This window comes from Diadema setosum, chromosome 2, assembly GCF_964275005.1.
Source record: "Diadema setosum chromosome 2, eeDiaSeto1, whole genome shotgun sequence".
Classification (NCBI taxonomy): domain Eukaryota; kingdom Metazoa; phylum Echinodermata; class Echinoidea; order Diadematoida; family Diadematidae; genus Diadema; species Diadema setosum.
In genome coordinates, this window is record NC_092686.1 from 28,053,907 (window position 1) to 28,081,427 (window position 27,521).

General features: G+C 37.3%; 1 protein-coding gene across 1 annotated transcript; it reads right to left on the reverse strand.

Moving 5' to 3' along the window:
• LOC140243838 (mRNA-decapping enzyme 1B-like) lies at positions 1 to 27,490 on the reverse strand. Its single transcript, XM_072323510.1, has 9 exons — positions 27,484 to 27,490; positions 24,164 to 24,227; positions 9,885 to 10,002; positions 5,188 to 5,320; positions 4,512 to 4,655; positions 3,685 to 3,860; positions 2,555 to 3,031; positions 1,366 to 1,617; positions 1 to 1,052 (listed from the first exon to the last, which is right to left on the reverse strand). The coding sequence occupies exons 1-9, from the start codon at positions 27,488 to 27,490 to the stop codon at positions 984 to 986; spliced, it is 1,440 nt and encodes a 479-aa protein (XP_072179611.1). The 3' UTR covers positions 1 to 983.
• Positions 27,491 to 27,521: the final 31 nt, after the last annotated feature.

Here is a 27,521-nt window from a genome sequence, read left to right on the forward strand (position 1 = left end):
TGTAGAAATGCAAATCTTATGACCGCTGTAATCCCCTCTCTGCTTCAAGTAACAATGCAAAACCCTAACAATGTGTCAGTGTATCAGCAACCAACATGCTGTACAAACTTGGAATACCCTGTGCAGAAATTATTATTGTGGGAATGCAGCAAAGTAAATGACATGCATCATACCAAGTTCCTGTACAGCCAAGAAATGCAAGAGAGATTTCACTCATTTGAAAATTTAATAAGCTATCAATGATGGTGTTGAATGAGTTCCTGATTCTGGTAGTCTACATTACAAGACAGATAGTGCTTGTGAAGTTGCTCTCATTTGCTCTTTTAAAGAGACAAATGGCTTTATAAGTGAACTTGAAATACAGATTGTATATGAAGAATATTACGTTGACACATATCCCAAAACCAGTGTGATTGGTTCTCTCATATCAATTCACAAAAATGCATGAACTTGTAATTTTGGATACAAAATTAATAGTATTTTTCATGGAAGCTTTTAAATGGTCCAATCAGTTGGTATGGAAAGAAATTACAAAAATAAAAATTTTATTGACTTTTTGGTTTTCTGTTAAAATACCTTTTTTCCCAAATTTTTCGTTTATATGTTAGCTTCTATTCCAGTATTTTGATTCATAGAAAAAAAAAGTGTTGCACTTGAGGTTGATTCTTCCTTGACGAAGCAAAAAAGTAATTATAGAAGAAATTTGTATCGCATCTACTGTCACAATGTATGCACAAGAAATGTGAGCACTTAAAAACCTTGTTTTTTCAATTGTAAATATCAATAAAATTGACCAAAAAATATGGCTGTTAAATAAAAATGTAAAATATAATGCAATTCTCCAAGAAATCCAAGTTCTCAAGCAAGATGCTTCTTCAATTCCGTTGAAACATGGCAACAATCTAGCATCTATATCGTGGTTGTACAATGTATTAACAATCAAATCCAGGGATTGGCATGTACGGACGTCAGTGGTTGGTATCTTAGGGTGGGAGTCGCTGGGCAGATTTGGCATACGCCGAGTGAATCTTGGTCACGAAGTCATCATCATTCTGAAAGTACAAAGAGAGAAATTGGTGATAAAATGCAGCAAAATTGAATCAATACAACAGAAAAATAGTACAAGTTTAACTGTCTCTGCAATTTCCACTCTGGCATAGCATAATTGCTATTCATGATGAGGATATTTGGGGAGAATCACAAATCAAGGTAAACATTGAATAGCATATTTTTCTTTTAAATTGAAGCATTTTTATAGGAAGAGTGTCTAGGTAAATCGAAATTGCCATTGTTTCTTCAAATACACCTAATTGCTTCTAAAAATAGTCTACTTTTGGAGAGAAAAGAGTGAAAAAGTTGCCCAACCTGCAGCAAGTAGATTAAAGTCTGTGCCAGCTCCTCCTTGGTGAGTGCTGTCACCGGCCTCCTCTGTGACAGTGGCTCAGTCTTTTGTCCAGATGCCTGGCCCTGGATGCCTTGGGATGTACCACTCAATTTGAGGGGTGAAAGCAAGGTGGTGGCTGCTCCCCCAGGCTCAGTAGATGACCTGGCTCGAAGGACCTCTGGTGTAAGGAGGCTTGTGGGCACTCCAGGGATCGTGGTGGGCGGGGATGGTGTCTTTAAGAGTGAAATGGAAAAGTAAAAATGTTTTTGCTACAAAAGCAACACATAAATACTCAATTCATTGTGTACATTTAATTAACATTACCGTGGAAGCCTGTTAAATTAACAGTCTGCTCAACAAGGTCACAAAATTCAGTCTCTTATTTTCTAGGTGCCCCCCCCCCCCAAAAAAAAGGATTGTTGCGCAGTCTCACATCTCTGTATACTTTAGATACATTGTCAGGTTTTATGGATTGCTACCATAAAAGCAAGAACATAATGACTGCTCTACAAAAACAGAAGTGGCAGCAACAATTTTGAGAGCGTTACAATAAAAACCAATGACAATCTCACAGAGCACAATTTGTTACAATCCCTTCACAGGCACAGATCTATGCATACTGCTTGCACTTATATCTGTCTACTGCCATCTAGTGTTGAAAGTGGGGATAATCATGTAGTGAGTGTTGTGGTACCCAGTGTCAGAGTAGTGAGTGCAACTTTACTCGCCTACACACTGCATACTGAATATGACAATCTGTAAAAATGCAAAATTTGAAGTATAACCTAATGTGAAATTTCTGAAGGCTGCATGATGAAAAGGCTTCGCTTTTCAAACTCTGATTGGGACATTTTAATTGTCTTGATGTGGTGTTATTTTCTAATTGGAAATGATGGGATTACCTATGGAATGGGTCATGTACAGTAGCTTCATAACTGTTCCATATTTTGTGCCTAATGCATCTATAACTAATGTCAAATGGTTAAGTTGAAATATAAAGGAAATGTATAACAGAAGGTATAACAGAAGGTCAGTGTAAGGCCCTATAATTTCAATGTTCATGGTGTCACCATGGCAATTAAACTTGCAGTGAGTAAATTTCTAATAGATTCATGATTGATTTTGAGCAAACTTCATTCATAGTTTTTGACAAGTTTTAATGAAAGATACCTTTCTACTATCCTTTGGACCTGGGAACAGCTGCTTCATGGCTGAGGGTATCCTGGTTGGTTCTTTGGTGTCTGGCGCAGGCTGTGAGGCCAAAATGCTTGGTGTAAGAGTGGTGGCAGAAGGTTTCATCAAGTTCACAGCCGGCGCTGTGCTTGATTTTAACTTCTCCAGCAATGCCTGATTCATGTCCACTTGCGGTGCACTCGACTGCTTCTCCGGTACCGCTGATGCTCCCGGTTGCTGAGGGGTCCCCTTTTGGGGATCAACGGTGCCAACATCGGTGGCATCACCCGCAGGGGGCGCCACTGGCACTCCCGCATCCGGACCACTTTGGAGTCTAAGGAGTAACCGCTGGAGATGTTGTGATGACTCAGCACTGGATGGTGCACCGGTGGTACCAGCGGCAGCTGCCGTGGGTCTGCCTTCCGAGCCTCCACCAACAAGCTGCAGTCTCTCAATGCTCTCTAGACTCTGCACCTGTTAGGTGGTGATTGTTCCAATTCATGAAATTATTGGTCAGTTTAACTTGAACACATGCAACAATGACTCTACATGTATATCAACCTAAACTGTACATCACAGTGACTTGACAACCACGTTGATCCTATGAATGATATGCATAAAGAGGCTAACTGTGACACTGTTGTACCATGACTATTAGAGCAACAAACCAAAATTCAACACTCATGGGAAAATTCACGCACAAAAAAAAAATCATGTTCATTTCAATACAATCATATCCTTCTCCCTGCTCTGGTTCTCACTCTGAGATTTGAAAGCATACAAAGGCTCTGGTAAATAACTGAACCAAAGACAACTCACTTCTTCCACTGTAAGATCTACATGTACATCCCTCGTGTCGCAAAGAAACAAATTCTTACTAACCGATCTTCTTGGAGGGGGTGTTTCTCAGTGTCCTGTGTGGTTTATGCAGCATGCTTTGTTCCATTACACAATTCCTGTGGTGATTAATCAATCCACAATACAATTTTGCTAATATATCTACAGAACTAACACTGAGCAGACATGTGAATTCAGTCTGAGACATGCACCACGCCACATCCCCACTCGCCGAAAGCCCTCAAAGACCATCGTGTCTCCATCAACAGAAGTAGAGCAATAATCATCACCTCCATCTTCTTGCTACCGGTGGGGCCGCTTTCGGCGGCCGTCGTGTGCAGCTTTTCCAGACTCTCCACGGTGTGGACCTGGCCGAGCTCCCTGACCACTGGCTGTGACCTCTCATCTGACCCCTGGGACATCAGTCTCTGGAGGACCGGTATCACCTGCATCCCTTCACCTTGACCTGGTAGAGAGGATGACAAAATTTGTCACTCTTACCATGGACCTGTGGGTAGGTCCAGGCTCTTATTCACATGTACCTTCAGTCAGAAAATCAATCAATCTGCAAACTCACATTTTATGTCTCCTCTTGACTTATTATCATATTGTTGTTCAAGCGAATATTTCACAACTTTTATATCATCATGAAAGAAAGAGAGACAGAGAGTGAGAGAGATTGCATTGATGATCCTGGAAACCTTTTTGCTGTCCTGTGAGCAATATTAGCTTTAGATGAACAACTCTGCTTGTAAAAAAAAAAGTAAAAAAGTAATATCTATTTCAAACAATTGCCTTTTGCATATGGAATATTCCATTGTGGCTCCATTGGGGATGTGATAACAATCTCCCTAAAATAGAGGATTAAACCTCTCACACTTACTACATAATTCTTCAAAATGTAACTGACTGTCCGTGACACTGTTCCAACTTTGTTACATACATCAAAATGCTTAACACTCCATATCAAGCTTAAATCATAAAGAAATGGCTTGGCAAGTTATGGCTTACAGAGACATAAAGTTTTTTTTTTTTTTTTTTTTCATGGTAACAGCTGACAAGCCAGCTTGTGCCAGAGTTTGCACCATGTCATTGAGTTTCCATGGCAACCACTCACCTGAAGGACCGGCCTGAGCAATGGATGTGGTGCTGCGAGTCTCCTGCATACTGACAGAACGCTGGAAGCGGGGTCCCATGGGACTGGTCTTGGGCTTGGCACCAGTCTTGCTTGGCAGGTTGTCGTCAGTCTTGGCAACATGTCCTGCAATGATACCATACAATGCATTTGCTATTATCACATTCTTAACATCTTGAACACTGAGCTGATGATTATGTGAGGCTGTCACTTCTGTTGCTACTTCTGAGAATATGCTTATCATAATTCATTGATCGGGTAAAATGCCATAATGTTTAGATTTGAGTAAACATATTTGAATGAGGAATCAAATATAGAACAAGAAAACTTTTTTTATTTTTGAAATCTACAGCTATACAGACATATGGCATCAAAAATAAGTACTACTGAACTGTACATCTAGAGTGATAAAGCAGGTGGGAAACATTGGGGAGAGTAGTCTGACATGATTGCTGTAATTCAGTAAAATGAGTACCACACAACATAAACATCATTCAAATTTAATGGTCAATATAAGAAAGATAATAAATTGTGCACAACATTAGATATACAACAGAACATAATTATCTCCTGTAAATATAATTAGGAGTTCACTGAAGGGGGAAAATTGTGTCTTGTTGTTCTAATGATGTCATAATAGAGATGCCTCTCTTGTTACCTGGCGACAGAGTGCCCTTGACTGGTATGGGCCTGATAACCCTGTCCCCTCCTCCTCCTCCATCTCCTCCAGGGCTGATGGGGGCTGGCCCAGCCTCTGACCCACTGGGCTTCCTCTTTACCTCTTGTTGGGACTGTAGGGAGAAATACAGGGATTGCTAATAATTCTATATCATATAGAAACTATATTCTCAACGTATATCATGCCTTCAGAAGGACAATACTAGATATATATATGTTTTGAAATGAATCAATTATCTAACAAAGTAAATTGTATATGTGGTATAAACATGCATTTACACACACATACAATACATACATGCTGTACATAAATGCATACAATTATCCCTCTCTCTCTCTCTCTCTCATAGTGTATATTGAGTATCCCTTTAATACCAAATATTTCTACATTTGATATAAAGAGGTTCATAAAATATCCAGATAGAGGAGCACAGTTGATGCCTTCAGAGCCCCCCCCCCCCAAAAAAAAAAAAAGAAAAAAAAAAAAGAAAAAAAACTGTATTGAGACCTGATTCACAGAAAGCATTATTATGGTTGTTGAAAAGATGTCTCAATTTCACAGAAATGTTATTACCAATGTTGGCAAAGGATGAGAGGAAATTTCTTGTGGACATATGTAATAATCCAAGATACAGTGTAGTTTACAGGCATAATTTGCCATTTGCAGATGAAACAAAAATCCAGCATTAGTGCTTCAAAATGGTTCTAAATTGTGAGTTAGGGATAGAAACAGTAACCAATGTAAAATTTGAACCAGTATAATCAATGTTAATTATTGTTAATTATACAAAATGTGAACAATATTTGTCATAAAAATGTTTCCACACTAAACCATCTACAGTTATGGTTTAATGAAAAAAATAGTGATATCTCCTTATATTTTAGGCTTTATTGCAAACATTTTATATGGTGGGATGTTTTGTGATGCAACTGACCTACACATATGCATCAAAAGTGATATCTTGAACATTTTTTTAATCACTGCTCCCTAAGGTAAACAGGACCTTTACGGTTTTAAAGGAATTATTACATGTTCATAAATCTCTGTCCACCAGGATTCTAGATTCTAGTTTCCATATGCCATTGAGTTAAAGCTAGCACCTACACAAGGAAAGGGTGATAGTATTGGAAAATCCAAGGTGTTCTGGAATGTTTAGGGAAACCAAAGTCCAAATATAAATGTTAAATGGGTAAAAGCAGCAATATTAGTAGAACACATTAGTGAAAATTTGAGGAGAATTGGATGATCGATTCATAAGTTACGAATTGTTAAGGGTTTCGGTGCCATCATAACTGGATAAGAAACCTACTGTAGTTCATGATGTCATGTCTGGACAACAACATAAAGAAAATATGATGATAATTCCACAAAAATTTTATTTTTCATGAAAAGTACACATTCCATTGTTTTGTTACTGATACATGCTGAGAGTGATATTATTTCATCTGCTTTCTGAAAGAGGTACTGTAAAGCACGATATCTTCGTTTTACAGTATGTCAAGTGCTCTTTTGTTATGCTAGCATAATGAAAATATGTTGAATTTTCTTTATATTTTCTTTATATTGTTGTCCATACAAGAAGTCATGAACTGTAGTAGTCTTCTTATCCAGCCATGATGGCAATGAATTAAAAAATTCATAGCTTTTGAATGAATCGTCCGGTTTTCCTCCAACCTTTACTGATGTGTTCTACTAATGTTGCTGCTTTCACTAAATCCACATTTATAATTGGTTTTTGCTTTCCTTTAAGCACAATGATACGAAAAAAAAAAACCCAACAAACCCAACAACAATGTATCCATACAGATGGCTTGCCCACTCTTTTGGAAAACACAGGAAATGTTAAAATATTGATTACATGATGTAGTGCAGTCATGGACATATGTACCGTTAATATCACATTTTACATGCACACTGAAATTATGTCATTGTGCCATTTTGTCTGCTTTCATTATTGATGTGACATTTATAATGATCATATGTTGTCATCAACGCTAAGATTATTGGCTGCTGTGGTAACTAGGTCAATCAATACACAATTCTCTTCATAGATATTGGATGTTCTCCATTCATGCCATGATAATTCTCTCTCTCTCTCACTGGCTGATGTTGAATAGAACAACTGTTGCTCAATCTTGCAATCATCCATGAATACTGCCCTCTAGTGGCCACCAGAGGTTGCCATCTGACTACATCTCCAATCTGCCCTCACTATGTGTGGAACAAGAGTGACCTGCAGTAAAGCTCTGTATACCTATTTCACAATCATGACACTTCTGAAAGGATAGAGCACAGAACTTGGGTTTAAACATGCACTGTAAGACACATGTGTAGATGAAATGTGACCTGCTACAACAAAAGGATCCTAAAGTCGCTGACGGGCAAGCCAAGCATGGCCCAGAAAAATGCTATTTTCAGGCCTTTCCTTTGATCATTTAGCTTCGAAATTTCGGCAGATGATAGAAGATACATTAGACTACAAAATTATGTTAAAAACAGAAATCCGAACGTTTTGACAGATTTTGGTGATCTGACTTCAAACTCGATTTTCTCGGCTCACCCGTCGGCGACTTTAGGATCCTTTTGTTGTAGCCGGTCACAAATGGACCAGGCTAATGCAGACTGTGAATATTGATCAAGGGCTTTTTCTGTGTGCTTGTGTGATGTTAGATTTCACAGTGATATAAAACAAATGAAGAAAGAGGAACTGACATATTTGTTTAAAAAGCAGAGGAAGTACAAGCATCAATTTTGCACTTTACTACAGCTGAAATTACTGCTTGGTGACAACTCGAACTGCAACTGCTGTACATTTTTTCTAATACGCCATTTGCAACAAATGAAAGTGGCTCAGATACATTTTTTCTAATACGCCATTTGCAACAAATAACAGTGGCTCAGATATAATTCCTAAAATAACAACAGCAATCTGACTGTTCTTCTCAGCTGACTGGAATAGCTCTTCCATCTCATGAAATGCTACATTTCTCTGCTATGAGTAATGGCCCTTCATCTACATTTTGATAGTTTGTGGACCTGATCATTGACCTGTAGGATTGACCTTAACAGTCTTTCCACAAAAGAAATGAAGAGTTTGTTTGCAAAAACCGATAAGTCCATATTTGCCAAATGGAGATATTTGCGATTAAAGGTAAAGAAAAATAAAGGGAATAATAAGAAAATTTTTGTTTCTTTTGACCATAACTTCAAAAATGTACCTTTATATGTAGTGACCAATATAATCATTTAAAAGGTATTATTTTGTACTTTATGACAGGGACGGTACTTCAAAATCTTCAAAAATGGACTTATCGGTTTTTGCGAACAAACTCTTCAAATATTCCCCAATTTATTCATGGTACTCATCACACTGAATAACTTATCAGTGGACTTTCTAATTGGAAGTCATGGAGAAAAAAAAAAATTACATGCTAATAATAATGCAATGACCTACATGTATTATGTTGACTTTCAGCCTTTCATCTCTGTCATTTCACACAAAAATCATTGTTACGTACCTCCGCCAAGGAGGTTATGTTTCTATGTGTGTGGTTTGTTTGTCTGTATGTTTGCAAAGTAACTCTGAAAGTTGTTAACGGATTCGAATGAAATTCCAGGAAAAATTTATTACGACACAAGGAACAGATAACTGAATTTTGGTAGTGATCCATGAATGTTTATGAATTTTTAAAGTTCTTTTTAAAAAATCTTTTGGCAAATAGGATCAAAGAACTTTGGAGTTCAAGCTGTGTGTATTAGAGTTGTGGATATGCACACTAAATTATGTGCTCTGCTCAATCATAAGAAATGCAGAGAAATTTTCAGATGCCAATCTATTGATAACAAGATGATAAATGTGCTATGACAGATTTTTTTTATTTTTTTTTTTAGATCAAACATCATCCTCTGTTCAAGTGTATATGTAAGATCAGAACTTCCTGGGGGGTGTTTCATAAAGCTGTTCGTAAAGTTACGAACGACTTACGAGCGACTGGTGATCAGTTCTTAAACTGCTAAATTATGGAAATTCTGATAAGTATAGCACATCAGAACTGATCACCAGTCACTCGTAAGTTGTTCGTAACTTTACGAACAGCTTTATGAAACAGGGCCCCGATCTACATTTTAACAAACATGTCAGAAAAAGGAACCAGCAAGAATCGAACCTGTCATCTTCTGATTTCTGGGCAGTGACACTACCACCAGGCTATCCCTGGTGGCCTGCAGTGACAGGATGAACTTGAAACTAATACCCAGTCTGAATTCCATCATTGTTATGTTAAAAAGTCCAAGGCGGACAAGGCTTATTGAATGACAGCAAAAGAATACTGTAAAACGTGATATATTCACGGCATGAAAATTTCGCAAATTGGAGCCGAAATTTTTGCGAATTGCCACTGGCATCCAATGCATAATATGCGGGCAAGAACTTTCGCATGCATTTTAATTTCACGTATGTTGGCGATTGCGAAATTCGCGAAATTAAAATGCACCCGAACATTCCTCGTTTTACAGATGTATGGCAGAGGGACGAAGAAACGTGCTATGATAAATAATCTGTCATAGCACATCTGAACCCATCTGCATTCCCATTCTTCTGTTTTCATTCAAGTCGATAAATGTCTGCAGAAAACATCTCTCTGGATCTTGCTGAGTTAAAACAAAGGACACACTACCTTGTACTCATGCTGGGCTTTATTCAGCATCTGCATGATATCGACCGCCCCACCCCCAGTGGGGACAGGAATGGGCTCTGCCTGGGGTTTCTTCTCTTGCTTGGCTACGTCCAACAGTCTGCAGAAAAACAAAAATCACAGACGACAGAAACAATAAAATCTTCATGTTCCACTTGTTTATCATTTTTCTGTGCATGCATTTGCTTCTTTGAAGAATGATTCACATATTCAATAGCTGATAAATGTTTCTATGGGTTTTTTTTTTTTTCAGTCTTTGAATGATGCTCTGACACATACTTTTGATTGAATTACATTCATTTCATGTGTTAATATGTCCACATACTCACTAATTCATCTACCAATCAGTTCATCTTCATCTATGTAAATCACAGTGTATTTTCTCAACATAGCAATCAGTAAATGAATCTATCTTTTATGACAAAGCTGTAGATTGATCACAGAATTCTCCACAGTTCCTGTTTAAACTGACAAAAAAATTATCTAGTGTTTTTATAGCAACAACTAGGTGATATACCAGAAATGGGCTCACAAAAAAAAAAAAAAAATCACATAAATGTTTGCATCTTATACAGAAAAGAGTTGTCTGCGGGACCCTGTGAACAATTATTTTCATAATTGTATTATGTACTAATCAAAAGCACACACTGGATGCATTTGACATCAACTCTATTTCAGTGACATCTTCATTCTTTGAAGAGTGAAAGGTCCTTGAAGAATGTGAAGAAAGAAGAAGAGCACTGCTAATTTTTTTTTTTTCAAATAAATTGTACATGAATTTTCAGGCTGAAGAGAAATTGACTGGATTTGGTATGTATTACTCCTGTTTTCTGAGGAAGTTCAGGAGTGAGCATAAATCAAGTGTATTTCACAGTGTTTCCCATGTTATAAAGGAACTTTACTTCTCAGAAAGCATGGATTGGACGCTTCTTTTAATACACCATCAAATATTCTGAGAAGTATGCAATTTCTTTTGCATTTAGTGTGTAAAGTGTGTGTGTATGTGTGAAATGTTTTGTATCATATCACATGTTATAAATGAAATACTACCGTATGTGTTTAAATCATTGAGTTTTTATTTCTACTTCTACTGTGCAAAAAAAGTCAACAGAAAAGAACACAGTGGGGGGTTTTGGTGACCACATTAGGCAAATTTTATCATTTTGTATGGTAATATCAATTTGAATGACTGTCTTAGGTATCATTTGAATGAAACTGAATTAAACATTATCACAGGAAAAAAAAAGTATGTGTATGAATATATATGGAATACAATGGCTGAATTCCCAAAACATATTGGATTCTTTCGATATGAATAATTCATTTACTCGGAATAAGGTAATGAACCAACTGGGGAAAGGAGGCTGACACAAAAGCAACAGGCTGCTCTTGAGTGCTACTCAAAATACATAATATGCCGACAGAGTCCAGCAAAAAGGCACGCAACCTTTTGGAGGAGATGCAACGGTGTGACACATGAATGGAGGAAGGAAAAGCAGACTGTCTGCCTCAAATGAAGCGAAAAAATCTCACCGGGAAACTTGAATCGCAAACCAAAAGACAAGACTGAGACGTATCATTGTGTTGAGAATGGTGAGATGGGATGTATAGATTTGATTGAAAGACTGAATGACAGATGGACTTATTTCATGTTATTCATTCGTTTTCATTTTTTTTGCCACTGAAATTTAGTCCAATGTACAAAACATATCATGCTGATAAAAAAAAAATTCACATATCCTTCACACGGCAAAATAATTATAGTATAATCACAATATGATAGGTTGTAAAAGATGTAACATATTTATTTAACCAGTTGAGGACGAGTCCCAAGTATACTCAGGCAAGTGTCTATGGAAAATGCTTGTTGTAGCACAAGGCAAGTGCCAATTATTATGTCTCGCCCATTCGCGTAGAAGAAATGAATGTTTTTCTAACTCCCGGAATTTCATTGACCCAACTATGACCTTTGACCTTGTGGTGACCTTGAACTTCCCAAGGGACATTTACCATCCAAGTTTGGTCACAAAGGGACAAAGGGATCAAAAGTTATGAGCCATAATCGAAACGCGCCGTAAAAACTTAACATTGGGCCCTAAAAGTTTGTTGACCCCTGTCTGTGACCTTTGACCTTGTAATGACCTTCAACTCCCCAAGGGACAGCTACCATCCAAGTTTGGTCACAAACGGACATAGGGATCAAAAGTTATGAGCCATAATCAAAACGCGCCGTAAAAACTTAACATTGGGCCCTAAAAGTTTTTAGACCCCTGTCTGTGACCTTTGAACTTGTGGTGACCTTCAACTCCCCAAGGGACATCTACCATCTAAGTTTGGTCACACAGACATATACACCAAAAGTTATGAGCCATAATCGAAACACACTGTAAAAACTTAACATTGGGCCCTAAAGTTCATTGACCTCTGCCTGTGACCTTTGATCTTGAGGTGACCTTCAAGTTTGGTAAAATGTGTAACTTTGTATAACTACTCTTCCCTCCAAGTTTGATTGAAATTGAAGTCCTCAGTAGAGAGTTATACAAGTTTTTGTAGCGTTACGGACGGACGACGGACAGACAGACGCCACAGGCGATCCCTTAGTCTCCCCGAACCTCCGGTGGGCTCGACAAAAATCAGCCCATCCTCAAAGGGTTAATAATGTTGAAAATACTAAAACGTTGAAAGAGAAATGGATAGATTATAGTAACATGGCTGCAAAGCCAGGTAGAAAGACTTATGAATGGAGGGATTGATTCAGAGATGGAAGAATGGATAGAATGTGTGATACAGAAAAAAACTACACCATCAAAATACTGTAAAAGAATGTTTGCCTGCATTTTAATTTAGCAAATTTCACTAGAGCTAAGACTCATGAAATTAAAATGCACACAAAAGTTCTTGTCTACACTAAATGTACAAGCATTGAATTTTAGAGGCAACTTGCAACAATCTCATGCTGCAAAAAAAAAAAAAGAGCCATTGGCTTTAATTCACGAAAATATCATGCTGCGAAAATATCTTGTTTTACAGTAAGTTATCAATGATAAACTGAGAAACAGATGAATAGTACATGGATGGACCCAATAAAAATGTGTCGTAAAGATTGAGAAATAGTGACATAAACATATAAAAAATATAAGCTGATTGATGTGATAAATGAAAAATGAGTGGATAATCTAAAAATCAGTAATGCAGAAAGACTGATGATAGACCCAAAAAAAAAAAAAAAGATGGAGGAAGGGAGGAAGAGAGAAAGGTGGAGAAAAGGAGAGAGAGAAGGATGGAAAAAAAAAGGCAGAGAGTAATTTGTCACATAATTACAAGGACACAAGTCCTGTCACTGGCAGGAATGGATTAGTGCAGACTTGGGAGAGGAAAGCAGATGTTTCCACTTCCTGTTTTGGGGGGAGGGATAATTCAGCAGCAACAGCAACAACAGCAAACCAGCTAGCCAAGCAGAAGTGAGTTATCCTCCTCACAAATTGAATTAAAGGAAAAAAAGACGGAAATTGCAGCATATAGATTTTCTCCATTTTTTTGCTATTTCCTCACAATGTTTCTGCAAATAATCAATTTTATGGATGTCTCCGGGGATGAAAAGCATTCCAGCAGACACCGAGGGTATCTGTTACTCCTACACGGTGAAAGTCTTAATTGGAAATCATTGTGATTGTCCTGAACATGAAAAGACTATTTTTTGTAACTTAATAAAGTGACTACCCCTGTACTCACCATGAACTTATTTTTAAAAATTCAATTTATGATCCTTGTGCAATGTGATGAGGACGTATCAGACTCTCTTATTCCAAGACAGCTTGTTTTTGCCATTTCAATCACATCCAGGAACTAGAAATGTCGCTATGGTGACTGGGATGCCTCCGCCATAATGCATGGTTCTCCTAATAGGTCTATAGTACAATGTCTTGACAATGTGTGATGACAGTTTCACATAATACCTATTGGCAGAATATTGAAATGACAGGTTTGTCACAAATGTGTTGAATGTTCACTTTCCATGAACAAGGTTTAATTGGATAAATGGCTATATTGTCAAAGAGTGCAGGTATTTGGGGATTGAGGATTTTTACTTGAACTTTGACCCTTCCATAAGTTCAAGGAAGAAGTGTACTTGACCTTTGACCTTTTGACCTTTGATCTTATGCCAAGAAACTTCGAAGAGAATGTCTATTGGGTAATACTTGCATACACTAAGTTTCAAGAAAAATCCTGCAGGCATTGCATAGATAAGAGGAAAATGGTAAAATTTTGAGGAGTTGACCTTGACCTTTGACCCCTACATTCCCTACATAATCACTGCAAGTCAGTGCATGCATATGTACTAAGTTCCATGAAGATACCTTGAACCGTTTGTGAGATATGGGTAAAAAAAGGGAAATTTTAAAATTTTCACTTGACTTTTGACCTTTGACCTCACAACACAGAACTCTCTCTGGAGAATCTTTATTTCCTAGTTCATGTATACACTAAGTTTCAAGAAAATACCTTCAGGCATTGCATAGATATGAGGGAAATAGTGAAATTTTGTGCATTTGACCTTGACCTTTTGACCTTTGAGCTTGAGCGCAGCATGTGTGCCAAAAATTTGATAGGCACAACTTTGCCAACACATACATATACATGCCAAGTTTCATTACGATACCTCAAACGGTTTTTAAGTTATGCTGTCCACAAAATTGATCATGGACGGAAGGATGGAAACCCAAAAAAGGATCCGGCGACACTTCATGGCGGAGGCATAAAAACATATATGGAATATTTAATTCACTTTCGGTCCACCTTACCTCTGGGAATTTTTCAATCATTTATCACGATTTAAAGCTACCCAAAGTTTAAATTCAACAATAAACTGTGACAGTGATAGAATTGAGTAATGACTCTTCACAGAGTCCCATCAATGCCTATCCATGTAAGCATTTTGTTTTTCAGCATCAATAATTAGGATGTAGCATGAGAAGAATCTTGTTAAGTTCTGTCTAAATCGTAACTGACAACAAAAGCATGCATTATTGTACACATCTATTGCCTGACATGTCAACATCCCCAAAACTTTCAAGATAGGTTATGTATCCTCGTAACATAATCTTGGTTAAAATACCAGATGAGTGTATATTTTGGTGATACAGGAAACTTGCATCATGTCCAACAATGCACTGCATACTTTTGACAAGCACGTTGAGTCAGAATCCACCAATTTTGAAATCATTCTTAATCAATTCCCTTCCAGGACTCTATAATAGTACGAACTTCATACAACTTTGCACAGGGAGAACTAGTCTTCCATAGCTAGGGGGATAAAAGAAGACTGCTTTGTCTAAAGTACATCACTGTGACAAACACACTAAATGGTTACCCTTTTTATGCAGTGGTGAAACTATGCTTCATACAGATACTGGATCTTACTTGCGGAGCATTATTGGGGGTCTACATGAAAGGTGGGCTCAACCAGGCATGAAATGACATAATGGTAACCATATCAGCCTAGCTTTGCTTCTGGAGCACACATGCATGTATGTCAGAAAATTGATGATTCTCATGGCTGGCTGACTGAAGGATGGATGCCCCTAAATATTGCAAAATGCTGAGTGCAATCTAAAGAATATATTCATTTTCTATTGCACACTAAAATTTCAATATGTGCTACTCTGCTGCACAATACAACAACTAGATGAAACACTGCTTGTGAATGGAGACCTTTAAAGGACAAGTCCACCTTCATAATGGATACACTGTACAATGTACATGTGGATTGAGTGAATGTACCAATATTAGAAGAACACATATGGGAAAAATCGGACAATCTGTTCAAAAGTTATGAATTTTTAAAATATCTGCACAGTCACTGCTGGATGAGAAGACCATAAGAGTGTATGATGTAAAAAAAAAAAAATAAAGAGAATTTCACAAAATTGTATTTATTGAAAAAAGTGCACATACATTGTATCCTCGACTTGTCACTGATGTATGTTTAGGGTAATATAGTTGCCCCTGCCTTCTAAAAGAGGCAAGGAAGTTGCTCTTTTATTCTGCAAGAAAGGTGAATACATGTACAATTTTCTTTATACTTGACATTGTTCTACACATGTGACATCACAAGCTGTAGCAGTCTACTCATCAAGCAGTTTACTGAGCAGAAACTTCAAAAATTCATAATATTTTATTCAAACTATCATTGATGTGTTCTACTTATCTTGCTGCATTCACTCAATCAATATGTATATGAAGGTGGACTTGTTCTTTTAAAAATAGGAAGAAACAGAGCTATTTCTTGACAGGTGACTGCAAACCACTCAGACAGGGCATAATGTTACCCCAAGTCTTTTTGTGAAATGCTGAATCAGTGAATGTCTTGCAACACTGAGAGTGCATCTGTGTACCCACAAAATAAGACGTTCGTTTCTCTCACAATCTTCCGTTTTTCTCAAAACATCCTATATGATTCAATTTGAGGGTAAATAATTTAGTCATGCTGTTATTGCTGTCACATACAGGTAAGTGCTGGTGAAAGTTTTTCACCAAATAAATAAACATACAAACAGAAAACAAACAAACAAATTAACAAAAAATAAACCTTGCTATTATAAAGCTACCAGTCATTTTATAGTGCACACTTTCCAGCTTTCATGCTCTCCTGTTGGGATTAAAAAAAGAACAGAATGTCTGCAATTGAAAAAAGAACAACTCATTGAATGATAATTTGAATAGTCAAAAACTACAATTGAATCTCAAGTTCTAACAAACAAACATAAAGAAGCTATACACTATGATCTCTACACACCTTAAATCGTGAATGTTACAAGGAAAAACCCTATTTCTTCTTTCTAATAATCACCAGTCAATATCAGCAGACTGACACACAACAAATGAAAGTAGTGTAGCTGGCTTGAGGATACACGATTCCCACTCTTCCCCATGAGAATTGAAAAGACATGTTGAGGTAAAGGGGGGGTGGGATGCTAACATGCGTGCCAGTTTGGAACAGCAGCTACGATACGATGACGTGGGAAGTGAGGTGTGGTGGCGTTCTTGCGCTCCAGCGACTTTCCTCCTGTTGCGAATGTGCGCCCGCATCGATACATCGATGAGCCACGCTTCAGCCCGTTGCCGGTGTCAGAGGAGAAGCTGTCCTCCGGTGGGAAAAAAGTGTCTCCCGCTTCATGTTATCTATCACATCGACCTTGACGAGAGCACTATTGGAGTAGAACTTTGCAAAACAAAATCTGGCAAGCAAATGCTACAGTCCTCAAAATACACTGCCCAGATTGCCCTTCTGCAACACAAACAAGAACTGATTATTCAGTGTTTAGGAGTAGCCATGATAAAAAAAACCAAAAGAAGATAATGTGGCATACAAACTCGGGTTGGATTTGAACCTACAATCTGCTGATTACTGGACAGGCATCATATCCACTAGACTATCAAGGTTCTGCTTGACAGCCAGTGCTGGTTCTAATTCTTAGAGCAAATGCAGATGGTACTGTGTATTCATTGAAATTGATTTATTCTTGCATCTAGTTGTTGTTGCTTTTTGTATGTCTCTTTTTAAGTTGAAGAAGTAAGAAGGGCAATGTGTTAATTACTTGCAATTAGAAAACAACAACAAAAAACTCAATACCAAACTTCATTAATTTGAACACTGTCCAGAATTAATTTACTTCCTCATATCATGATAAAAAGGGCAAAATGTCTGTTGAACATACTGGACAGCTTTATATAACACGAGAGAATACTTCAGTGGGTAATGTTTTAAGACCTTCACCCTAGAACTGTCTGCAGTGGAAAACGGGGGCTGTATCTGATCTGACACTTGCAGCAAGATGTATGTGAGACAGTCAGCGCGGTGTGAAATTTCCTCTCGTTTGAGTGTTATCCGTATGGAGGCAAAACTATTTGGTTGCATGAGTGACTGCTGTTTTGCATCTTGTTGCGGAACACTCCTCCCCGACACATTAATGCACCAGGCAAACCCTGGCGAATGCTAGTCTGCAAAAAAGCAAACTTTCAGCGGAAACCCAGCATTAGGCACAATGATCACTGAGAATTTTTTTTTACTGGAATGCATATGGAGTCATCATGTCCTTTTAAAATCATCGATACTAACTTTGGGCAGGGGAGGGAATAGGGAAAATCATACTAAAAATATTACAACATTGATTTTTTTATGGATAAAAATGAAATTGAAAACAATGACTGGTTGGATGTATCATTAAGACTGGACATACAATTGTATGTTGGAAAAAAAAACAAGCAATGAAATTCAAGTTAAAGGACAAGTTCACCTTCATTAACATAAGGATTGAGAGAATGTAGCAATATTATTAGAACACATCATTGAAAGATTGAGGAAAATTGGACAATCCGTTCAAAAATTATGAATTTTTGAAGTTTTTGTGCAGTCACCGCTGGATGAGAAGACTACTGCAGTGTATGATGTCACATGCGCACAATAATATAAGAAAAATATAAAGAGAATTTCACAAAATTTCATCTTTTGAAAAAAGTAAACATTCCCTTCACTCGTTACTGACATATGTTATGGGTAATATTATTCCCATTGCCTTTATAATGAGGCAAGTTCAGTGCTCTTTTATTATGCGAAAAAAAATGAAAATATGTTGAATTTTCTTCACATTTTCTTTATACTGTTGTACTCATATGACATCATGAGCATTAGTAGTCTCATCATCCAGCGATTCCATCACAAAAGTTTTGAAAATTCATAACTTTTGCATTGATTGTTCAATTTTCCTCAAACTTTCACATATGTGTTCTACTAATATTGCTGCATTCTCTTAATCCTTACGTTAATAAAGGTGAACTTGTCCTTTAAAAATGTTTGAAAACAAAAAGGGTACTGTTAAATGTAACAACAAGCCCCTCCAATAAGATGAAGTGAAGGCACTATCACCTGTCAGGCCTACAGTTTATGATACAATTGACACTTTTGAGGTCAATAATTCAGCACATTGCAACACCCTTCCCTTTAAAAGTCATCAGTCAAGAAACAAAATTGAAATATAGAAAACATGAAATAACTAGAAAAGCACTCTGAGAGCACAGACCTCCGCCAAGCAGCTACTTTCCACCGATGATCTTGCTCTTCCATAGAGATCAGTGATTTCAATCAATTTGTATGAATGCTGAAAAATCGCCTGATTTCCCAATATAGAAGCCTTTGTTGCGTCATAAACCCTCAGCTGTGTGGCATGCCTCGCCCTAGCAGAAACTAGAGCATGCATTTTAGCGCGCGTATGAAAGCCTCAAAAATGCGCAGCTTGAACTCCCAAGTTCATTGACCCTACCTGCCAAATATTGAAAATCCTTCATAAAATCCATAAAAATTTCCGAATAACTACCAAAATTTTTGAAATAATCGTCTGTTCCTTGTGTCATTCTCAATCTTTCCGGCAAGTTTCATCCAAATCCTGCACAACTTTTTGAGTTATTTTGCACACGGACAAACAAATCTCTCTGATTTGTTTATGAGGCCATGAAATCATCCCCTCCTCAAATTTGCGTATGCCAATGCAGCAAAAACTTTTTTCAAGTATAACATAATATTTTGACATTATCCTTTTTTTTTTTTTAAATGTCTTACCATGATAAACCCCCCCCAGCATTTCCAATGTATTTGGTTTTATCCATAAAAGTCAACTTGTATTCACATAAGTCATATTGTACATGGAGTTTCATTCTACTTCAAATTAAGTACATCTCAGTATAAAGCATCACGAATGACATATTTAAGCTTTTCCTTCATTCTGTTAGCTACATTTGAATGTGCAGATGGGCCTTGAAACACTTAGTGTCATGGTATGATTTTCATCATGCTCACATTTTTTTTTAAGGTAAAAGTTCCTTTTTTAAAAAACACACCGTTATGGTAAAATAATTCTCTTGGGTTACGCTACAATGCCCTAAGCCTACAAATCTAATTGAAAGTACATTTTAAAAAAAATCCAACTTGGGGGTAAAAGAAGAGAGATGGGGGGGGGGGGGGGGAGAGGGAGATCATATAGAGAGAAACCCTGAGACATGAAAATTGGAATAAAAATTGACAAGAGGTAGACATATGAGAGTATTCCATGGTCATTTTGAAACCAACTGAAAACCCAAACTACCCAAACTACCCAAATTCCTTCTCCTCTTCCTTACATAAAAAGCATGCACGTCAACAATGAAAATTGTTACCCCATTCCTGGCCCCAAAGGTGATTGATTGTAATACGAGGTGAGAATTGGTTTCTGACTTCCACGACTATACGATACATAGAAAAAAAAATCCAAGAGGATGTGGAAAAGGCAATAACAAAGCTAATACCCATATGCGCCAGCTGGCATATGTAGCATAGAGGGCTTGACCCAAATACAGTAATTAAATTGCTTGCACAATCGCAGCTGGGGTTCCTCCTGAAGACTACAAAAGAAACGTCGATACACTGCCAAAGTAGAAGTAGGCCAATTATCAATTCCACGTAATGCAATAATCGGCCACATTAGTTCCGCCACTGCTCCGTTTCGACGTTATCGCGATTGCAATTCGAGATATAATCACCGCCATTCAGCATCGACAGCCATCATTTATCGCAATTGCAACAGCATACCATACAAATGATGGCATCACATATTTTGGAAGCAATATGTCACCATTGACTTCATCACTTTTACAAGTCAAATGCTCAACTGATTGCTTTCAATTCTAAATGATTCATTTTGCCAACAAAGAAACTCCACCAAATGCATCTCCTTTTTTTTTTTCTTCAAAGTAGAGCTTTCAGTCCTTGCACATGGAGCAAACATAAAGGACTCAATGGACTTTAAGAAAGGAAACTTCAATGATAAGTGCAAAAACAACAAAGAAAAGTTTGGTTCTTCTAAATGAAAGAATAAAAGTTTAAACACTCAAACCTGTACATACAAGACCAAGGCATGAACAAGACACAGGAGGAGCTAAGTAGGGGATTCTGTATATCTATAAAAAGATGTGGTTTCTTCCAACAGCTGGTCTAGGAATTAACCCCTGGACAATTACCCCAGACCCTTCCCTTGACCCTAACCCTAATCCTAATCCTGAACCTAATCCTAACCCTAAACCCATACTCTAACCCATAACCTAACCTGAACCCTAATCTTTACTCTAACCTTATCACTAACCAGTATTTAGCGGGGGGGGGGGGGGGGGGTTATTATCCTCGGGGAGGGGATAATTGCCCTGATATGCCCAAAGCATCATTTTCTTTACATTAGTTGGCAATATTTTTCACAGAAATATAATGTGAAAACAGACAAAATGCATGTGTTTGAGCAACACCTTTATCAAGATGAATATCATGAACTTGCAACGTACTGAGTTCGAGCAACATTGATCCAACAATACAAGAAATAAATTAGCCACCATTCAAAGCCTTTACAATATTTCTTTGCATAATGATATCCCTGCACCATAACCAGTCCTAAAAGCAAAGATGAATGCAAACCATGTGATACTGCACTTCTGACTAATTATACCTATACTTCACCATATCTGTGCTGCACCCATATCTTAGCATCTCTTCTCCTGGGCCCTGCTGCATAAAAAGATGCAATCAATCATAAGTCAGAAAAATCAAACATATAAGTCAGGTATCGGCCAATCAGAAGTGAGTATTCAGAGACTTATGTTTGATATTCTGACTTATGTTTGATCTTAACTTTTATGCAACAGCAGGTTCCAGCCGGTGTGATGTAATTTGTATGATATTGGTCTATACCTGACCTTAAAGGGAAGATAAACCCCAAGAGCAATGTGGATTGAGTGAAAGCAACAACATTAGTAGAACACATCAGTGAAAGTTTGAAGAAAATCGGACAATCGATGCAAAAGTTATGAATTTTAAAAGTTTTGATGTTGGAACCGCTGGATGAGGAGACTACTAGAGGTTATGACGTATGAGTGGACAACAATACCAAGAAAATATAAAGAAAATTCTGCAAAAATCCATTTTCATGAAAATTACAAATTCCATCAACTTGATGTTGACATATGTTAAGGGTAGCAATTATTCCGCCTGCTTTCTGAAAGCGGTTGGTCCATTGCTCTTTCATAATTCTAGAAAAGTGAATTTTTGTTGAATTTCCTTTATATTTTCTTTGTATTGTTGTCCACTCATACGTCATATCCTCTAGTAGTCTCCTCCTCTAGCGGTTCCAACACCAAAACTTTAAAAATTCATAACTTTTGCATCGATTGTCTGATTTTCCTCAAACTTTCACTGATGTGTTCTACTAATGTTGCTGCTTTCACTCATTCCACATTGTTCTTTGGGTTTACCTTCCCTTTAACAATGTGTGCCATAATGGATTCCAGATCACCATTAAACAATGTGAGCTTTGCCATAGTGGAAGAGAGGAAAGTCAGGCCAAGTCTAACAATGAATGATGGCAGAGCTTAAAATAGCGCACATCTTGATCCTGAATTAGGCTTTGTTTTTAAGCACCCTAGCTAGTAGTAGTGAAGTACTTTCACTTGTAGTTAATAGGCCCGTTCACACACAAGGGAAAAAGTGAGATTTAAAAATCGATTTTCTTATCGCGATCAAAATTTCGAAATTTCTTCCTGTGTGGACAGAAAAATTTCACTAATTTTCGAGATCCTAATCACGATCCAACTCGCACTATTAGTGCGATTTTTCAGAATAATTGCAATTATTTTGCCAAGCGTCGTGTGTGTGAGCGTGATCGAGATTCGGAAATCGGTATATTTAATCCCATCGTTCGTAGCGCGTGAACGTCAACATTATTGGGACCGCAGGGTCAGTCTTCGGTCATGCACTGAACGTTCTTTCCTTGCTGCAAAGTGCAATTTTTCCTTGTGTATGAACGGTTGAAAAAAAAAAATCAAAATTTGGATCGCAATTGTAATTTCGATTTTCATTGTGTGTGCACAAGCCTATTGTCACTGTCCATGGCTTTCTAACTCTGTAAGATTTTGATAACTTCAAGGGTTGAAATCATGAAAGCATAAGAGGTTAACCTATGACCTTTTGGTTGTCACCACAAGTCCTGTGGAAACAGCCAAATGTGAAGGGCAACACAGCAGAAGTCTGCTTTGAGCTGGAGTAGGAGGCCTAAACAGTTTTCTAATTATGTTAAAGGGACTGTACAGTTCTGGTTGAGGTGAGGATTTAGCTTTTAACGGTTTGCGAGATATTCAGAAACCACTCTATGAGATGTCAGAGAGCATGCAATTTTAAGGGGAATAAAAAGTTTATTTGATGAAAATCGGTTTTGAAATGGCTGAGATATCAAAAAAAACAAGGTGAAACAAAGAGATTCCAATAAAAGGCGTGGCCTGTCGCCTTTTCTTATTATCACTTTTTTGGATACCTCAGCCATTTGAAAACCAATTTTCATCAAATAAACGTTGAATCCTTCTTAAAATTACATGCTCTTTCATATTTCATAAGAGGTTTCTCATTATCTCACTTAGAAATGTTATAAACCTGAATCCTCACCTCAACCAGTACTGTACAGTCCCTTTACGCAGCACTAGTAGAGCATGGTTTATAGTGAAGGAAATTACCATGGAATTTTAACCCATGAAAAGATGAAACAAGAAGACAAAATGCACAAAACAAAATGAAGAAAATATAAACAAAGATATTTTGAGAGATACATGTATGAATAAATATATCTATATTGTATGTCCCAAAAAACTACAATGGCACCCTCTGCAACAATAACTTTAAAATAGTGAATCAATCCAAATACAAGTTTAGGGTATGAAACTATAACTTATTATCCACATCTTACTAAAAACCCCATCCAATTTGCTTCAGTGGTCAAAGAGAAATTAGGTTTTTTGTAGAGCATGTCAGGAATCCATTCCCTCCAAGTTCTGTCTGTTGTGTTCACACATCAATATGTAGTTCCAAGAGCATCCAAGTGCTAAACTTGGAAGAAACAGACTCATGACATGCTTTACAACAATTCACATTTCTCTGTGACCTCTTAAGGAAATTAAATGGGGTTTTCTGCAAAATATAGTTAAGATGTTATTTCTTAAGACCAAGAAATAACATTCAGTCAGTTTATTAACATTGGAAGTTATCTATGCAAATATCTGATCATCATTTTGTGTTTGTTTGTTTGTTTTGTTTTGTTTTTTGTTTTTGTTTTTGTTTTTGTTTTTGTTTTTGTTTTTGTTTTTTTTGTTTTTTGGGGGGGGGAGGGGATGTACCGTGTTCTTATCATGTATGTATATACCTGTTCACAAGTTGGGCAAACTTCACACAGTCCTCTCTATTGTAGAACCAGATTCCACAGATGGCTGTAGAGCAGAGAAAGAAAACAAAATGGTATTATATCTCTCTGATGAAACATGAAGCAGCAATTTGTTGATGTAAGTGGAGATTAATAAAATGTGGGGCTAGCACAATATCAGAAGTGCAAGGATAAACATGAGTGCATGCATGATTGTAGAACATTACATTCATGTTGGCCATTCAAATATGTCATTACCTTCTCCCACAGAGTACCACTTCTTTGTTAATAAAGGATTACTGCTACCAGTGAAAGAGCAAATCATTTTAATACATTTTCATGCATACTGTAAAGCCAACATTTCCGTATACTTACAAATTTTTTGTAACTTATCCTTTATTTTGTATTATGATGAAATCTATGTATTCAATTTCTGTAATATATTTATGTGTTTCTGTTGGAAATGAAAAAAAATAAATGAATGAATGAATGAAAGCAATGAAATTTTTGCAGGATTAAATTTTTGTGAATTGCAGCCAGCGGCCTTTTTCACACCATGAAACATTGCGAATTGCCGCTGGCATACAATGCATACAGTTCAGACAGCACAATAACTTTTGGGTACATTTTAATTTCCCAAATCTTGGTTCCCGCAAAATCTGCAAAATTTAAATGCATGTGAAAAATTCTGATATTACCAGTATGCAATACTGACAATCAGACAACTGATGATTTGCGATGTAAAAAAGAAAACTTCAGGTTTAGCAGAGTTTTCAGGGTAAGTCCTCAGAAATATTTGGATTAATCCTCACTGATACCGCTGATGATGATTCATTTATTGTCAGAAGCATACAGAATGTTCTTGCCTAAGGGTTTGAAAGGCTAGACCACCTGGAATAAAACATGGATGGGGGGATCATGCTTTCTCAGTTATAGGACCAAAACTTTGGAATCAATTCCGTATTCAGTTATGCCAACAGTCATCTACAGAAATATTCAAATCCAAAGTTAAAACATTCTTGTTAATTTCATATTGAAGATTACATAACTGCAATTCAAAATATTCATAAAAAATTGTGTTCTTTTTCAGGCATGTGTCTGCTTGTTTGTTTGTTTTTTTCCTCCCTGTTTTCATGTTTGTTTTTACATATATATTTTATCTTTTTTGAAGTGCCACGAGCACCAAAAGGTGGACATGTGTGCCAAACAAATAACCACTATTATTACTTCCGGAAGTGAGTAGGTCAATAGATTTCATTTCAAACCTTATAGATAAAACAGTATGTATGTTTACATACTACATTTTGCCAAATATCTAGAAGAAAACATCCACCATGGTGCATATGGAGTAAATTTCCACTGATATTTAAGTTGTTGTTTTTTTTCCCTCTCATAGAACACACATCGTCACAGGCCAAGGAAATGAAAAACAAAACAGAAAGGGTAAAAGCAAAAAGAGAACAGGAATGAAATATTGGCGGTATTCTCAAAAAGAGTGGTAAAAATAGGATACTGGGTGACATGGGGGAACTGCATCAAAAGGCATTATCTGGGTCAAACCCCTCCGGCCTGTGCTGGGTTGCACATAAGTTTCCTAGGAGGTAGAAAAAAAGGAAATCTAAAAGAACTATTCGGATATCAGATTTCAAAGATACGGCGGCGCATTGGTGGAGCAGAAGAGGAAGAAACAGCAGGAGAGAAAGGCAAGTATGGCACCATTCCACACACCAGCCACAGAATCGGGATGTGAGAGTGATGCTCGGGTGAAAAACCTACCAGGGGCATCAGAAATATACGTAATGTACCTACATGTAGCCCAGTTTTGTGTGAGATTGTGACAGGAAGTAAAAGATGTATGGACAAGGTATATATGGTGGAGGATGGGGGGGGGGGTGATTCTTACTGCTGAGATCTACTGGTAATAACACAGAAATTAAAAAAGCTGACATTGCAGGTGACTACAAGACCGTGATACAATGACAAAAAAGGGCAGACAGCAAAGTTGGAGAGAATCAGAAAAGTGATACACATTCCTAACTTTGTCTGATTTTGTTACAATAGGTAAAACTCAAAGACAAGGGGGAAAATCCTCATTATCGGAGAGATCTATAACATAGAAAGCACCAGGGCTGACTTTATCAATAGCTTTGATACAGTAATATGTTGATAGAAAAAGACAGAGTCAGAGACAATAGGACAGTGACAAACAGACAGAATATGAAGAGAATTAAAAATATATATATATATATATAGTCAACACCACGTAAGTCGATGGTGCATACATCAAATAGTTGGCTAAATGGTTGAAAATAAAAAGTCCTAATTTACATTCATAGTCTCAAACATGTATCGTTCCTCTGTACAGACACACCAAGTAAGTGGAATATTGCCAAAATACAATGCAGACGCCATATTCTTGGTCCTGTCAAGATCAACTAATCTGGAGTTGACTGTATAAACAAATCTAGGAAGGAAACTGTGAATTACGTCCAGCAACAAATCACTTTCTTACAAAACACTTGATCTGGGATGTGAAATTTGATTCACCATTTTCACTCATCTCTTTTTAAAAAGGCCAGACAAGTGTTCAACAATGACACTAGACTGTCTAAAAGGCAATGCCAGCAAAAAAACCTTCCAATTCTTTAATGAGGGTATATGTTGTGTTTTAAAACGAAATTGAATATATCACAATTTCTCTACGTTAACCTGTTGAAGACTAGTCTTGAGTGTACTTGGGCAGGTGTCTATGGGAAATGTGCGTTGTAGCAAAATCAGTTAGCCCTCAATGGGTGAATCAACTGAAAGACAGAAGACACTGAGGCAGGTACAGGAAAAAGAACGCACAAAGACACACTTATACTATGAATACTACTATATTACTTATTTGTTTGGTTTTTGTCTGTGTGCCTGTGTGCACCTATACACATATGCTGTATATACATATATTAGCTCGAGCCTGGCTGTGTAAAATTGTCATAGTGTACACACACTTTTAAAAGAAACATTTCTATTGCAAGCTGCTGTGAAATGTGTGTACCCATATACAACATGTGTGTGTATGTGTTTGTGAAAGTGTATACGAGAGAGAAGAGTGAGAGAGAGGGAGAGAGAGAGAGAGGGCGAAGGGGGGGGGGGTGGAGATATGGTGGGAAAGGAGAAAGTATTATGTCTCCCACAGGGAAATAGAGACCTCAGTGGTGCATAATTATTTTCTTCACTCAAAGATGATTTTCATGAGAAAGTTGTTCTGTTGGGGAAAAAAAAGGGGGGGGGGCTGGGTGGGAGGGAAGAGGATAGATTTATCCTTAAAGTGATCTTACCCTGCATTCCTCATCTCTCTCATCCCCTCTTCCCCCTT

Coding starts and splice junctions, on each gene's coding strand:
- LOC140243838 (XM_072323510.1), bottom strand. Junction 5,321..9,884: donor AAGCCCAGCATGAGTACAAG/GTAGTGTGTCCT, acceptor TTCTCCCTACAG/TCCCAACAAGAGGTAAAGAG. Junction 1,053..1,365: donor CTTTAATCTACTTGCTGCAG/GTTGGGCAACTT, acceptor TTGTACTTTCAG/AATGATGATGACTTCGTGAC.